The sequence below is a fragment of the Mustela putorius genome, unplaced genomic scaffold (assembly GCF_011764305.1).
Source record: "Mustela putorius furo isolate JIRA1106 unplaced genomic scaffold, ASM1176430v1.1 tig00537227_pilon_pilon_pilon, whole genome shotgun sequence".
Taxonomy (NCBI): Eukaryota; Metazoa; Chordata; class Mammalia; order Carnivora; family Mustelidae; genus Mustela; species Mustela putorius.
Genome location: NW_025422368.1, coordinates 5,255,932 through 5,272,430, shown reverse-complemented (window position 1 = coordinate 5,272,430; position 16,499 = coordinate 5,255,932). Strand labels below are relative to the sequence as shown.

At 38.7% G+C, this 16,499-nt stretch overlaps 2 protein-coding genes across 3 annotated transcripts in view; one reads left to right on the top strand and one right to left on the bottom strand.

The window, feature by feature from the left end:
- The window catches only part of LARP4 (La ribonucleoprotein 4), a 210,619-nt gene that overhangs the window by 49,268 nt on the left and 144,852 nt on the right, over positions 1-16,499 (top strand). The window lies entirely within an intron of this gene.
- FAM186A (family with sequence similarity 186 member A) overlaps positions 538-16,499 on the bottom strand; it is a 76,811-nt gene continuing 60,849 nt past the window's right edge. For both annotated transcript variants that reach the window (XM_045073023.1, XM_045073024.1), the window contains 4 exons: positions 13,698-13,890; positions 10,672-10,823; positions 9,235-9,417; positions 538-621 (listed from right to left, as the gene is read on the bottom strand). In XM_045073023.1, coding sequence (XP_044928958.1) covers positions 600-621; positions 9,235-9,417; positions 10,672-10,823; positions 13,698-13,890 — 550 coding nt within the window. In that variant the 3' untranslated portion in view covers positions 538-599. The remainder of the gene's footprint in view (positions 622-9,234; positions 9,418-10,671; positions 10,824-13,697; positions 13,891-16,499) is intronic.

The following is a 16,499-nucleotide window of genomic DNA, read 5'->3' as shown; positions in this document are numbered from 1 at the left end:
GACCCTCCAGGGGTTTCTGCTGGTTTGTCTTTCTTTCTTTCTTTCTTTCTTTTTTAAATGTCCATTCATTTCTTACTTCTGAGGCATCTTTGGGTTTAGGTTCTGGGAGGTAGACTGTGCCACTTTGCCATCATGTCAGTGGCCATATAATGTCCCTTTAATGAGGGCCTACCACAGTGTTTGTTGAAGTTTTGTGTTTCTAGTAATCTAGAGCAAAGGATTTTCTTTCTTGAGTGGTCATATTAATAGTTTGGAAATGAAGAACCTAAAGAACAATAGGCGAATGTAAGAGCACAAAATGGGCAAAGCAGTGGAAGTGCCTGAGTGACTCAGTTGGTCAAGCCTCTGGCTTCTGACTTCAGTGGGGGTGATGGTCTTGGGGTCTTGGGATTGAGCCCTGCATCAGACTCCCTGCTCAGCGGTGAGTCTTCCTCTTCCTTTGACTCTCTTCCTGCTCCTGCTCTCTCTTTCTCTCTCAAATAAATAAATAAAATATAAAAATAAAAAAAGAATAGGCAAATCAATGCATATACATGAAAGAGCAAAGTAGGAATTTTACTGCAGCACTGGAATTTACTTGCTTGTGTTTAATTTTACAGTCACTTGGGAATCTTCTTAAACCTGGAAATAAGACAAGAAAATTAATCTTATTACAAATTGATCTTAAATACATTTGTATTTAATCATCATATAGATGATTCATAGGGAAAATAAGAGTGCTTCCAGAACTCACAAAGTTAAACTAGTAAAATTGGTACGTGATCCCTATTTATAAAAGTCACATTAACAGGAGAGAATGTTTCCCAGGAAGAGCAGAGCTTGGCAATAGTTTATTATTTGTTAATCAGTCCTCTTATATGTTAGAGCATGACCAAATATTGACAATGGTTATTTCTGGGCATGGAAATAACCATGTATTCTCTGTATTTTTCAAATTTTCTATGATTAATGTGCCTTACTTTTGTAATTGGAAAAAAAACAAATATTATTTTAGTGGAATTTTCATGGGGAATCCCCTTATAGGTATACAAACTTATGCAAGGATATTTGCTGCAGCATTGTTTGTAATGTTGAAAAATATAAAACTTCTCGGGGCGCCTGGGTGGCTCAGTGGGTTAAGCCGCTGCCTTCGGCTCAGGTCATGATCTCAGAGTCCTGGGATCGAGTCCCGCATCGGGCTCTCTGATCGGCCGGGAGCCTGCTTCCCTCTCTCTCTCTGCCTGCCTCTCCATCTACTTGTGATTTCTCTCTGTCAAATAAATAAATAAAATCTTTTAAAAAAAAAAAAAAAAAAAAATATAAAACTTCTGTCAGTAGGACAGTTCAATAAATTGTGATAGAACCATTCAATGAATATCAAGCAATCAATAAGAATGATGATGTAAGTCTATAGTATCATAGAAAAAATTTAAAGATATACTGTCAAGTGAACCCCTTAAGCAGGTTAAAAAACATGTTCAATAGGAGCACATTTTTTGCAACCAAAAAGCAAGTGCACAGAAATCATTTGAAAAATATATGCAAGAAGTTGCTGCTCCATCCTAACAACATGTAAAAAGTTGAACAAACTGAAAACTAGCAACTCTTCTTGGATCCTTCAGAGAAGTGAGGCCACAGGACAAACCAATGCCCCCAAAGTGGAAAGACAGGAAATACAGAGAATCACAACTTACTGGAGTAAAAATCCATGAGCAGACACTTCTGCAGGAATGAGTGCCTGGTAGAAAACTTACACTTTTTTCTTTTTAAGATTTTATTTATTTATTTGAGAGAGAAGACAACCAGGGGAGAGAGGGAGCAGGAGGTTCCCCGCTGAGCAGGGAGCTTAGTAGGGGGCTCAATCCCAGGACTCTTGGGTCATGACCTGAGTCGAACCAACTGAGCCACCCAGGAGCCCTGAAAACTTAAGCTTTAATTGATTAATTGCAGGAGGCTCAGTATGGATGAGAGAGTATCAGACTCCAGAGGCCCCAGTCAAAGAGATCTCTAGAATCTACCAGGTCCTCACAGTGAAGATTGGAGAAAAATTCCCTCATGTTTCTCTCAGGAGAAGGGGGGAAAGTAACCATTTTGAAAAGTACCAAAACATACCATTCTTCTTAAATTCTGCCCTCAAGAGAAACTATTTTACCAAAACCTAACCTATGGGGTTTCATTAGGGCCTAACTTATTTGGAGGAAGGTAAATACCTAACTCTAGTCTTCTATGTAAGAAAAGAGAAATACCGAATTCCAGCTCCCTCTAGCCATCCTTTGCCACCAAAGGTGGGAATAAGGGATCTTGAGAAGCACTGGTGAAGTTCACAGATCAGATGCATATGCTCTTCAAAGAACTGAGACCTAATCATAGGACTATACAGTGTTTCCCCTTCTCCTGTACCTTACACCACACCATTAAAGGCTAATTTGCCAGAGTTCCTTTCACCTAGTATGTCACGTCTGGATTTTAACAAAAATTACCAGCATACTAAAAGGCAGAAAACATAGTTTGAGGAGACTGCATAAGCTTTGGACCAGAGTCAGATATGGTAGGGATGTTGGAATTATCATACCGGAAATTTAAAATGACTATGATTAATAGGCTTAGGACTTTGATGGAAAAAATATATAGGAACAGATAGATAATGTAAGCAGAGAGATGGATATTCTAAAAAGCAAGCAAAAAGAAATAATAGAGATCAAAAACACTAAAAAATGAAGAATGCCTTTGATGGCCTCATTAGTAGGCTGGGTATGGCTGAGAAAAGAATTTCTGAGTTTGAGGATATGGTAATAAAAACTTCCAAAACTGAAAAGCAAAGAAGAAGAAAAAAAAAGAACTGAAGAAAACAGACAACCAACATTTATAGGACAGCTGCAAAAGGTGTAACATATGTGTAATGGGAATAACAGAAGAAGAAAGAAAGGGACATATTTGTTTTATTTATTACTTTAGGATTTTATGTATTTGTCGAGAGAGAGAGAGCACAAGCAGGGGGAGCAGCAGGCAGAGAGAAAAGCAGACTCCCCGCTGAGCTAGGAGCCCAATTCCAGGACCCTGGGATCATGACCTGAGCCAAAGGCAGACACTTAACCAATTGAGTTACCCAGGTGCCCAAAAGGGGGACATATTTGAAGCAATAATGATGGAAAATTTCTTCAAATGAATGTCAGACACCAAACCACAGAACTAGACACTCATATAACACCAAGCAGGATAGATGCCCCCCCAAAACCACACTTAAACATACCATATTCAATTGGGGCGCCTGGGTGGCTCAGTGGGTTAAGCCGCTGCCTTCGGCTCAGGTCATGATCTCGGGGTCCTGGGATCGAGTCCCACATCGGGCTCTCTGCTCAGCAGGGAGCCTGCTTCCCTCTTACCTCTATCTCCCTCTCTGCCTGCCTCTCCATCTGCTTGTGATATCTCTCTGTCAAATAAATAAATAAAATCTTTAAAAAAAAAAAAACAACATACCATATTCAAGGTAAAGAGTCTTGAAAGGAATCAGAAGGAAAAAACACCTTACCTATAGAGGAGCAAAGATAGGAATTACATCCAGCTTCTCAGAAAGAACATAAGCAAGAGAGAGGAGCATATATAAAGAGTTGAAAGAAAAACTACCAACTCAGAATTCTGTGCCCTGCAAAAATTTTTAAATGAAGGAGAAATACAGACTTTTTCAGACAAATAAAAATTGAGGGAATTTATAGCCAGTAAATCTGCTTCGCACAAAGTGTTAAAAGTCGTTCTTCAGGGTCACCTGGGTGGCTCAGTGGGTTAAAGCCTCTGCCTTTGGCTCAGGTCATGATCCCAGGGTCCTGGGATCGAGCCTCACATCGGGTTCTCTACTCAGTGGGGAGCCTGCTTCCTCCTCTCCTTCTCTGCCTGCCTCTCTGCCTACTTGTGATCTGTCAAATAAATAAATAAAAATCGTAAAAAAAAAAAAATTCTTCAGAGAGAAGGGACATGATGTAAATCAGAAATTTGGCTCTATATAAAGATAGGAAGAACACTGGAAGGAATAAATAGAGATAAAATTTTATTTTTCTTAACTGGTCTAACATAATAGTTGTTCAAAATAATAATAATAGCAATAGTGTATTCAATGATGTATGCGTGCTTATGTACAGGTTAAATGGATGAAGAAATGATACAAGGGATAGAGTGGGGGCAGAATTAGGACTATTTTGTTATTATAAGGTACTTGCACTATCCATGAAGCAGTGTAGTGTTATTTGAAAATGGGTTTGTTATAAATATATAGTGCAAACTCTAGGGCATCAACTTTAAAAAATAATGAAAGAAGTATAAATGAAGAAAGGAGAGAAAATGGAATTATAAAATCTCAAAACTACAAAATGTAGAAAAATTGTGAAAGATAAAAGAACAAGGGCAGTAAATAGAAAAGAGTAGCAAATATGGTAGATATTAACCCAAATATATCAATAGTCACCTTAAATGTTTATGATCTAAATACACTAATTAAAAGATAATGATTATCAGAGTGGATCCAGAAACAAGACCCAAATATATGTTGTCTACAGGAAACTGACTTTAAATATAAAAAGGGGTGCCTGGGTGGCTCATTTGGTTGAACATCTGACTTTCGGTTTTGGCTCAGGTCATGGTCTTGTGAGTTGTGGGATGGAGCCCCAAAGTGGGCTCAACATTCAGCTCAAAATTCAACATTTAGAGTCTGCTTAAAGATTCTCTCCTCTGCCCCACCCTCCCACTCATGTGCTTTCTCTCTCTCATTAAATAAATAAAATCTTAAAAATAAATAAATATAAAGACACATAGATTAAATGGGTAGAAAAAATACCATGATAACACTAATCAAAGGAAAGTAGTAGTTATATTAATTTCAGACAGAGTAGACTTCAGAGCAGGGAAATTTATCAGGGATAAAGTAGGGCATCTAATAATAAAGGTGTCAATATGGGCGCCTGGGTGGCTCAGTGGGTTAAGCCGCTGCCTTCGGCTCAGGTCACGATCTCAGGGTCCTGGGATCAAGTCCCATATCGGGCTCTCTGCTCAGCAGGGAGCCTGCTTCCCTCTCTCTCTCTCTGCCTGCCTCTCTCTCCATCTACTTGTGATCTCTCTCTGTCAAATAAATAAAATCTTAAAAAATAAAGGTGTCAATACTCTAAGATGACATAATAATCCTTAATGTTTTGTCTAACAGAGCATCAAACTACAGGAGGCAAAAACTGGTAGAACTGCAAGGAGAAACAGGTGAATCCTCTGTTGTATCGGAGGCTATAACAGTCCTCTTTCAGAAATGGACTGATACAGCAGGCAGAAGACTGTTAAGGATATAGTTGAACTCAACAGCACCATCAGTCAACTGGGTATAATTGACATCTCTGGACTATTTTATCCAACAGTAGCAGGTTATGGGGCACCTGGGTGGCTCAGTCGGTTAAGCGTCTGCCTTCAGCTCAGATCATGATGCTGCAATCCCAGATCAAGTCCCAGATCGAGTCCCAAATCAGGCTCCCTGCTTAGCAGGGAGTCTACTTTTACTTCTTCCTCTCCCTCTGCCCCTTCCCTGCTCCTACTCTCCCTCTCTCTTCCTGTCTCTCTCTCCCAAGTGAATAAATAAAAAATCTTAAAAAAAAAATAGCAGATTACACATTCTTTTCAAGCTCACATGACTATAGGAAGCAGAATCCCTGACTAAGAATGGTTGTTAAGGCCATTTATTGCTCACTTAACGAAATCCCAGAGACAGGTGTACTCAGGGTTGTTCTAGTAACTAGATGTCATCAAGGGCACGGTTTTATTTATTTTCCTTCTCTGTATTCCTGGTGTATTGTCTTATCCTGTGGTTATCACCTTAGGATTACCAAAGATTGTAGTAGCTCCAAGCATCCCATCCAGGCAGGAAGAGAAATTTTAGTTCCATTCACCTCTGTTGGAAATAGGGAGAAGGGGAACTGAGCAGTAGGGGGAGGTATTGTTTATTTTAGTTTTGTTTTTAAGGTTTATTTTAGGAGATAAAGCAAATAAAGCAATATGCTATTGGCCCTGGATCTTTACATATTTTTTTTTCCTTCTGCCTGCCATTTATGATCTCTTGAATCCTTCCCACAATTGTATCTCAGTACCTAGTTATAGTAACTGATACATAGTAAATAGTCAGTAAATATTTTTGTAAGGAAAGCAGGCATAGCAAAAGTAGAGTCAGTTTAAAACTCATCTCTCCAAAACATGTTGTCTAATATCAGGGAAAGTAAGTAATGCAGCAATCACAATATAGAATGGTAAATGCTAGGATACTCTTAATTATAAGATGCTGTGGGAACACATAGGAGGAGTTAGAGAAGACAGCTCAGAAAGAACAATTGTTTTAACTGAGATCTAAAGAATAGTAGAAATAACGAACCCAAAGGGAAAGAAAGTCTCTTAGTTTGTACATTAACTTCCACAAAGTGAAACAAATATAATCCTTTTTGAGGGAGGAAGACCTTGAAGAAATTCTAGTGAGAAAAAAGGGGAGGATCACAAATAGTAATTGATCATATATTGCCCAATTTTACTAAAATTGGGCAATGTCTTAAAGCTGTATGGCTTGTTTCTGTTTTTAGTGAAAAAAAAAAAAAAAGAAAATCCAAGACTTCAGTTCTCTTTCCTATAATGTTTTAATTTTTTTTTTTTACTGTTGTAACCATCTGCTACTCAGAAAGTTTTCAGGTGTCTATCTAATCAAGTTAGAAACTCCTAATACATATTTTATATATAGTAGCACATGAAAGCAGAAGTTTTGACAAAGCGCAATGGACAGGTTGCCAAATTAAATACAGGATGCCTGGTTAGATTTAAACATTAGATAAACAAAAATAATTTTTTAGTGTAAGTATAAAATTGCATGGACCATACTTACCCTAAAACACTTGTGTGTTTTATTTTATTTTATTTATTTGAGAGCATGCACGTGCATAAGTTGGGGGAGGGACAGAGGGACAAGCAGACTCTCTGCCAAGTGGAGACCCTCGCACGGGGCTTAATCCCAGGACCCTGAAATCATGACCGGAGCTGAAATTAGACACTTAACCAACTGAGCCACTTAGGTGCCCCTAAATCATTTTTGTTTATTTGCAATTCAGATTTACCTAGATATCCTATATTTTTATTTGCTAAATCTGGAAAGCCTAACAATAGATACGAGATTTCATAGAGGAATGCTAAACCAGGATTTACAAAGTAATTGACTCTTACTAACTCACTCTCAGTATGAAATGGTCAAGGAGAAGAGGATTTTGAGAGCACTCCTAACCTTTCTCCACTCTAAGAACTTATCACAGGCCCCCACATTTTGGAGGCCCATAAAACGGGGCCTGGTTCAATCTCTGAAAAAAGGTTGAGGCTATGATTGATTGGCTAGATGCACTAATAGTAGAAGCAAAGAAGAAGCTGCTGCTGCACTGGGATAAGCCTTCGGCCTCAGAGTTTACCTGGACAAAGTAAGCTCCACTGTTTCCTATAGACGAGGCATGGGTCATATATATATATACACCTAACCAAGAAAGATGGCAGAGAGTTGTCATGGATTCTGTCCAGAAGGGCTGCATAAATATGCAAACACATCTGAGTATAGAAAAGCTGGAGGTATCACAAATGTCAACAACCAGTTAGAACAGAAATATATATTTGAGAGAAAGTGTGCAGCTGGGGCGAGGAGCAGAGGGAAGGGAGAAAGAATGTCCAGCAGACTCTGCACTGAGCATAGAGCCTGACATGGGGCTCAATCTCACAACTCTGAGTTCATGACCTGAGCTGAAATCAGGAGTTGGATGCTTAACGGACTGAACCACCCAAAGGCCCCAGAATTGGAATATATTTGACAAGATCAAGAAATCTGCGGATGAGATTTCCAGTGATGGTAATCTCCAAGGAACTGACCAAAGTACCTTATGAAAGAGTCAGCTTTAGAAATCTCCCAGATCCAGGAAGCACTGATGTTAGAACACAATAGTAATAGTCAATCAGAACTTTCCATTTCCTCTCTCTCCTCTCTAGAGCTCTAATCCCTAAAGGGTCCCCTAGTAGCAAGCTAGAAAAGTAGGAAGAGAAGTAGTAGGCCAGAAAAAAGCAGCTGTTAATATTCTCCTTCTCTAACTGTAAGTTGTAATAGTCTTAGCTGGAAGAGAGAAGCCTCAACTTTAAAACAAAACAAAGATTTACTTATATATAATTCTGGACGTTTTACCAACCAGATAAACATATTACTGAGACATTATCAGAAATGTCACAGAACAATCTCAGTTTTCATCCAGAGGCCTGCTGAATGAATGTAGAGATAAAATGTCACTTTGGAAAATAGCTTGGAAATTTCTTATAAAAGTTAAACATAACACTTATCTAACCCATCAGTCTCACTCCTGGGCATTTACCTAAGAGAAGTGAAAACTTACCTTCAACCCAAAACCTGTTTATAGGGTGCTTGGGTGGCTCAGTTGGTCGGTTAAGCATCTGCCTTCAGTTCAGGTCATGATCTCAGGGTCCTGGGACTGAGCTCCACATTGGGCTTCTCCCTCTCCCTGTGCCTGCTGTTCCCTTGCTTTTGCTCTCTCCCTCAATTGCTCTCTCTCTCTCAAATAAATAAATAAATAAATAAATCTTTTTTTTTAAAAAACCTGTTTATGAATTTTATAGCAGTTCTATTTATAATTGCCCAAATCTGAAATCAGCTCAAATGTCTTTCTTTTTTTTTTTTTTAAAGATTTTATTTATTTATTTATTTGACAGAGATCACAAGTAGGCAGAGAGGCAGGCAGAGAGAGAGAGAGAGAGAGGAGGAAGGAGGCTCCTTGCTGAGCAGAGAACCCGATGCAGGGCTCGATCCCAGGACCTTGGGATCATGACCTGAGCCGAAGGCAGAGGCTTTAACCCACTGAGCCACCCAGGCACCCCAGCTCAAATGTCTTTCACTTGGTAAATGGATAAAAATATGTGATACAGCGATACAATGGAATAATATCAGTCAGTAAATAAAAAGGAATGAATTAATGATATATATAATGTGGATGAGTCTCATAGGAGTCACACTAAGTGAAAAAAGCTAGATTCAAAAGGTTACATACTGTATATCTCTACTTATACTGCATTCTGGAAAAGGTAATGTCTAACTTCACAACAAACACCAGCTTTTGGTCACTCCCTGGTGCTAGAAGATAAGGTCAAGTTAGGGAAACAGAAGGTATATGACCAAAGGTCCAATTTCCAAAGTGCTCCCATTCCTTAACTTACTGTGATTTAACGGATGCGAGAGATTTTCTGAAGGTAGACTGAACATCTAACTGGAGTAGCATAGGAATATCTGGGTACCCACCCAGCTGGGCCCAGAGCGAATGTATTGATGTCTTCTCTGCTATTGGGTAGCTTGAAGTTGACAGATCAGCATTCCAGATAGCTCTCATTTGGTCTTCTTGTCTAGAGAATCAGAGACACTAATTGAAAGCGCCAAACTTTCCTGAACTCTATATCCAATTAAAATGTATGAATCTTATTTTCCCCTTTTCTCTTCCTCACCGTCTTATCCTATAATGTCCTGTCTGGCACCAAAGAACATTAGCTATGTCCACTTTGACTGAGCGATGGATTAAAATAGCAGAATTTGCTGAAAGAGCTTTTTTTTCTTCCCTGAAAGTGCATTTTCATGACTTCACCTAGTAATCTATTTTAAAACTATCTTCTTAGTTTCGTGGGGTATATAAACCATATCCAGATTTTTTCCCCCCAGCAGTGTTCTTTTCCATTCCTTACCAAAGCTCCTACCTTCTTTTTTTTTTTTTTTTTTAAAAAGGAAAGAATAATGTTTCTAAGTTTCTTTATTCTGTTAAACTAATTTGTTTCATGGTAAGGAAAATTAGTGTCATTTTTTATAAGACCAGCTTTATTTTTAAATTTATTTAATCTATTTAATTTTTTGAAGTTGAACTAATTTATTAACTGAGCAAAAGTAAAACAATTCAAATTCAAATAGAATTCAAATAACAAATGTTCCACAAATCTATAAATGTATATCCTCATATGATTACTGAAATGGAGCTTTCATCTGGAAAAATCTATTGAGACTAAGTTATGATTCAGTTAGATATAGGTTCAAAAGTATAGACAAAGTATTCTAACACTTCATTCAATAAGTTCTGTCTGGTCCAACCATTTATTTAAAGTCTTTAGCATTCCTAGTTAATGACATGGAAAATATAGACACCTAGCTGAATCTTTGGGGTAAGCCCGTGCATGTGAGATGAGACATCCAAAACACATTATAAGGAAGGGATGTCACAGCTTATATCCCTCCAGGACCATAATTTTCATGTCACTGTGGGAATAAGAGAGCCCCTGTTTTGGGATTGTTATAAAGGAGGGCCACTAAAGGGAAAACTGGACTTAATCATTCTTGGAAAAGAACAGACAAAGAGCAGACCAGCATCATATTTTTTAAAAAGAACTAAAATAAATAAATAAATAGGAACTCAAAATTAGATGTTAAATATTTAAGTAGAAATATATGTAAATAAGCTTCTTATTAAATTGGCTAAGAAAGTCAATACTACCTTAGACTTTCTACTGCACCTCATAATTGGTGAAAGAGAAGCTCTTGGGCAGGAAAAAAAAAAAGTATTAGGTCCCACATATCATTCAAATACAGTTTAATGTCAGTCTTTTTCAAGCACATACCGTAATTTCTTGAATGTGTCATACTTTCTATCTTCTTCTATTAGCAGCTCTAGGAATGGCTGCTGAACAAATTTGGCAGAGACAGGTATCTCCTTTTTGTCAGTGATCAAAGGTATGGGCCGACTAAGATTCAATTTATACATCTCTTGAAGCTAAAAACAAATCAGTGAAGATAAAAAAAAAAGTCAGAGTCTTTAAGAAGTTCTGAGCTGGCCCTAGCTAAACTGTGACTCTTTCTTTTCCATGGACTTGCAAATCCTTTTTCTCCATCCTCTTTCTCTCTTCCTCCAATCACACCTCCACTTCCAACACACAATTTCAGAGGTGGCGCTATGTTATATAAAAACCTTTGTCCTGGGGCGCCTGGGTGGCTCAGTGGGTTAAGCCGCTGCCTTCGGCTCAGGTCATGATCTCAGGGTCCTGGGATTGAGCCTGCATCAGCTCTCTACTCCGCAGGGAGCCTGCTTCCTCCTCTCTCTCTCTCTGCCTGCCTCTCTGCCTACTTGTGATCTCTGTCTGTCAAATAAATAAGTAAAATCTTTAAAAAAAAAAAAAAAAAACTTTGTCCTGGGCGCCTGGGTGGCTCAGTAGGTTAAAGCCTCTGCCTTCAGCTCGGGTCATGATCCCAGGGTCCTGGGATGGAGCCCCACATCGGGCTCTCTGCTTGGCGGGGAGCCTGCTTCCCCTCCCTCTCTGCTTGCCTCTCTGCCTACTTGTGATCTCTGTGTCTGTCAAATAAATAAAATCTTAAACAAACAAACCTTTGTCTGAGGAGCCTCAGTGGCACAGTAGGTTAACCATCTGACTCTTGGTTTGGGCTCAGGTCACGATCTCAGGATGTAGGATCGAGCCCCAAGTAGGGCTCTGCGCTCAGCATGAAGTCTGCTTGCTCTGCACTCAGCATGAAGTCTGCTTAAGATGCCCTCTTCCTTTACCCCTCTCCCCCACACTCTCCTGCTTGCTCACATTCTCTCTCAAATAGATAAATAAATCTTTAAAAAAAACAAAACGAACAAACAAAAACCCCTCGATCCTGCATAACCTGTAGTCCTGGTCCTCTCATTTCCTAGCTGTGTGACTTTGGGTTAGTTGCTAATTTTATCTGCACCTTTCTCCTCATTTCTAAAACAAGGATAATAACACAGGGTTGATGTAGGTGTTGTATAAGATAATATATACAAATACACATAATAAATTGTGAAGCACTATGCAAATCTAATGATAGCTAACACTTACTGAATACTTGCTGAATGTAACATGCTTTTTATATATTAATTCATTTGGTATTTCCAACAATCTTATGAAGTGAGTAATGTTATTATCCTCATCTTACCTTTGGAGATCTGAAGCTCAGAAAATTTATATCTTGGCGCAAGGTCTCTTAGCTAACATGTGGCAAAGCTGATTTGAACCCACACAATCTGGTAGGAGAACCAACCTCTTGCGTGTAAGGTATTTATTCATTTCTACCCTCTTCTCCCTTTTGCTTTTTTCTCTCCCATCTTATGCCTTGATAACCACTTCATCATCTAGATTGTGGATCCCCTGACCCCAGACCCTTATTCATCCCCTGAAATGTCCTAGATACATGATTTCTGTTAGATAGTTCATGACACTGCCAACTCAGCTTGCTTTATTCCACCTACATTGACCATATTTTCCAAACCAAAACTTCAAAAGTATCTTTTTTTTTTTTTGTTTGGTCAAAGAGCTTTAATATTTGAAATATCACTGTTCTAGAAAATTCAGACTATGTCTGACTTGGACCAACTATGGTAAGAAATGTCTTTGTACCTTCTAAAGCATCAAGTAATTTTATACATTAATTTAGTGAAAAAAAAGGATATATAGATATAAAATACTCCTAGAATACCAAGAATGTTCTAAAACTCCATGCTGGAGCATGTAGTGGGAGCATGTAATCCCAGAGCAAAGAACTCTAATCTCAGCTTTATAACTTTTTGGAAGGACACTATCACTCTCAAAAGCATACTAATGATTATCTCAGAAGAGCTTTGGGACATAATGAGTGGGTATCAGAGTTTAACAGGATCTTCTGGGCCTGGTCCTATATAAGCAAGTTAAATAAACTCTTACCTCCTTTATTGTATACTCATTCTATTAAATTTTGCTTTCTGAAAGGTTTTTTTTAAAAAAAGATTTTATTGCTTAGTAATCTCCACACCCAGTGTAGGGCTTGAACTACAGCCCTGAGATCAAGAGTCGCATCCTCCACTGACTGAGCCAGCCAGATACCCCACTTTCTGATAGTTTTGAGGAGAGAAGTAACCATCATGAATCAGTTGGAGAGTGGTGACTTTAAGAGGTTTCATATCTAGAGGCTGGTAGATGCAGGTTGATTAGGAAGGAGTTGAGCATTTATGGACATCTCCCCCGTTCTAATCTTTTCCCATCTAGAGAGTCCAGCCAGTATCCCTAATGTCAAGTTAGGAGTTTTCACTGGGGTCATGGTATACTGGGTTGAATGGTGAACTCCTCAAAAGATATGTTCCCAGAATCTATGAATGTGACCTTATTGGGCAAAAGGGTCTTTACAGATATAATTTAAGGATGTCAAGATGAGATTACCCTGGATTGGCCAGGTGGGTCCTATATCCAATGACACATGGCTTTAAAAGAGACAGAAGAGAAGACATAAGACACACTGGGAAGAAGGCCAGGGGGAAGGTCAGAGGCAAAGGTCGAAGTTATGCAGCTATAAGCCAAGGAAAGCCAAGGACTGTCAGCAGCTACCAGAGTTCAGGAGAGAGGCATGGAACAAATATCTCCTTCAGAGTTTCCAAAAGGAACAAACCCTGCCAACACCTTGATTTCATGATCTGGCCTCCAGAACTGCAAGGGAATATATTTGTGTTGTCTTAAGCCATCAGGTTTGTGGCAATTCATTACAGCTGCCCGAGGAGACTAATATACATGGTATCTCCAGGTAAATGTTATTTTCCCAAGCTTACCACTTTTCATTTTTCTTACAACACACTGGGGAGAGGAAATAGAAAACAAGTTACCTGGCTAAATAAGAACATCATTTTCCTCAGGCACTGATTCCGTTTCTGCTCTAAAGACTTCTGTTTGTTGGTCCAGACCTGCATAATCTTTTTCTGGTAGTCATCAATTCTGTTTAGCAGTATGAAGAGGTTCTGGGTCTCATAACCTTTCCCAGTGTTTTGGAGGGCTTGTAATCGTCTGATTATGTTGTTTCTTGAAAAAAATTTAACAAGAATGAGATTGATATAACGACTGACCCTAACTCAGCTAACCTGGGCCTAGTTATTTTCAGTTCTTATCCTTAGTAAGTAAAGGGGAATGTGATAGGAGTGGGAGACTTGCTTAATGACACCTTAATCTAGTTTCTTATATGACTTTATTTTTAAAAATCTATATGATTGTCAAGTTTTCATTAACTTGAGTTTTTTAGTGTTATAATAGTGTTGCTTATTATCTTACTATTATTTTAATAGTTTTATATTTTAATATATTAATATAATACAAACATATTTAATATATTGTTTTAATATTAAAATTTTGGTATTGATATGTATAAGATATATAGAAGGTAGTTAATACAGTTGTGGAAAAGTCATTGTCCTTGCCTTCAAAGCACTTACAAGCCAGAATGGGAGACTAATAAGTTAACTGTGTCAAAGACAATGAAACAAATGCCAAATAGACATATAAACATGCTGTTGGAGCAAAAAAGAGAGCATAATTCATACAAGAGAAATAAAAAAGGCCTCATAGGAAGATGTTGCATAGGATCTTGAGGAACAGTGATAAAAATATACTCTCTCTCTTGACAATAACAGGTACCACCACGTTTGAGCCTTCTGAATAGATAGTGTTTTGCCATCTCTGTTCTACAGGAGAGGAAAAGGAATCTGAGCAAAGTTAAGTAATTTTCTGAAGTTATATAATTAATAAATATCAGATTTGGGAAGCAAACCCAAATCATCTCTATTCCTACAATACCAGTATTTCTCAAAATGTGGACCGTGATCATCTGGACTGAATGAATCACTTAGGCAGAGGTGATGGGGTGGTGGTGATGCTTACTGAAAAGGAGGATTCCAGTGAAAGTGCAAGTTTCTCCAAAAGAAGAATGTAAATCTCAGTGGCTAAAAACAAAATTTTACTTGTTGCTCATACTACAAATCCATCATGGTTCATCAGGGAGCAAGCTTCATTGTATACTTTCAAGGACACAGGCTATCTGAAGAGCCATCACCTTGAACAACATGGGTTATGTCAGAGGAAAAGGAGACTCGGGAGGGTCTCAAACTAATAATGACAAGCTCAGCACAGAAATGACATATTCCAATTCTGCTTACATTTCATTGAAAAGTCCTGGCAAACAGCACTAATGACTATCACAAATATTCAGCATCATAATAATAAAACTACAGTGAATAATAAAAATAGAAGTGACTCATCTATATGCAACCAACAAAAAATAATGAAAAGTCTCTATATGGACCTAAATGATACAAGAATGTATGATGAAGGTACATTCAAATCTATAGGGGAAAAGGTAAGATTATTTTGTAAGTAGTGATGGAGCTACTGGTAGCCATGTAGGAAAAAGTCACATTCATATCTCTCAAGAGAAAGTTGTGAATCAGAGACTTAAATGTAAAAAAAAAAAATAGCTAATAACCAACTATAAAAGTTTCAGAAGAAACCTAGAAAGAATTTTTTGTATTTCTCAGCCAGTGCCTAACTGGCTCATTGGTAGAGCATGTGACTCTCAATCTCAGGACTGTGAGTTCAAGCCCCACGTTGAGCATGCAATCCACTTAAAAAAAAAAATAACAGCCCCCCAGAATAAATAATCCCATTAAAAAATGGGCTGAAGGGGTGCCTGGGTGGTTCAGTGGGTTAAAGCCTCTGCCTTTGGCTCAGGTCATGATCTCAGGATCCTGGCATTGAGCCCCACATTGGGCTCACTGCTTAGCGGTGAGCCTGCTTCCTCCTCTCTCCCTCTCTGCCTGCCTCTCTGCCTACTTGTGATCTCTGTCTGTCAAATAAATAAATAAATGAAATCTTTTTTCAAAAAATGGGCTGAAGATATGAGCAGACATTTTTCCAAAGAAGATATCCAAATAGCTAACAGACACATGACAAGATGCTCAACATCACTCATCAGCAGGGAAATACAAATCAAAACTACAATGAAATATCACCTCATGCCTGCCTGAATGGGTAAAATTTAGCAATTCAGGAAACAATAGATGTTAGCAAGGATGTGGAGAAAGGGGAATCTTCTCGCACTGTTGGTGGGAATGCAAACTGGTGTAGCCACGCTGGAAGACAGTGTAGAAGTTTGAGTTTAACTCAAAAAGTTAAAAATAGAACAACCCTGCCACCCAGCAATTGCACTAGAAGGCGCTGACCCAAAGGATAAAACAATAGTAATTCAAAGGGGCACATCCACTATGTTTACTGCAGCATTATCAAAATAGCCAAATTATGGCAAGAACCCAATTGTCCCTCAACTGATGAATGGATAAAGAAGATGTGTGTGTGTGTGTGTGTGTGTGTGTGTGTGTGTGTGTGTGTGATGGAATATTACTCAGTCATCAAAAATAATGAAATCCTGCCATTTGCAACTATGTGGATGGAACTAGAGTGTATTATGCTAAGCAAAACAAGTCAGGGCCCCTGGGTGGCTCAGTGGGTTAAGCCTCTGCCTTCAGCTCGGGTCATGGTCTCAGGGTCCTGGGATGGAGCCCTGCATCGGGCTCTCTGCTCAGCAGGGAATCTGCTTCCTCCTCTCTCTCTCTGCCTGCCTCTCTGCCTACTTGTGATCTCTG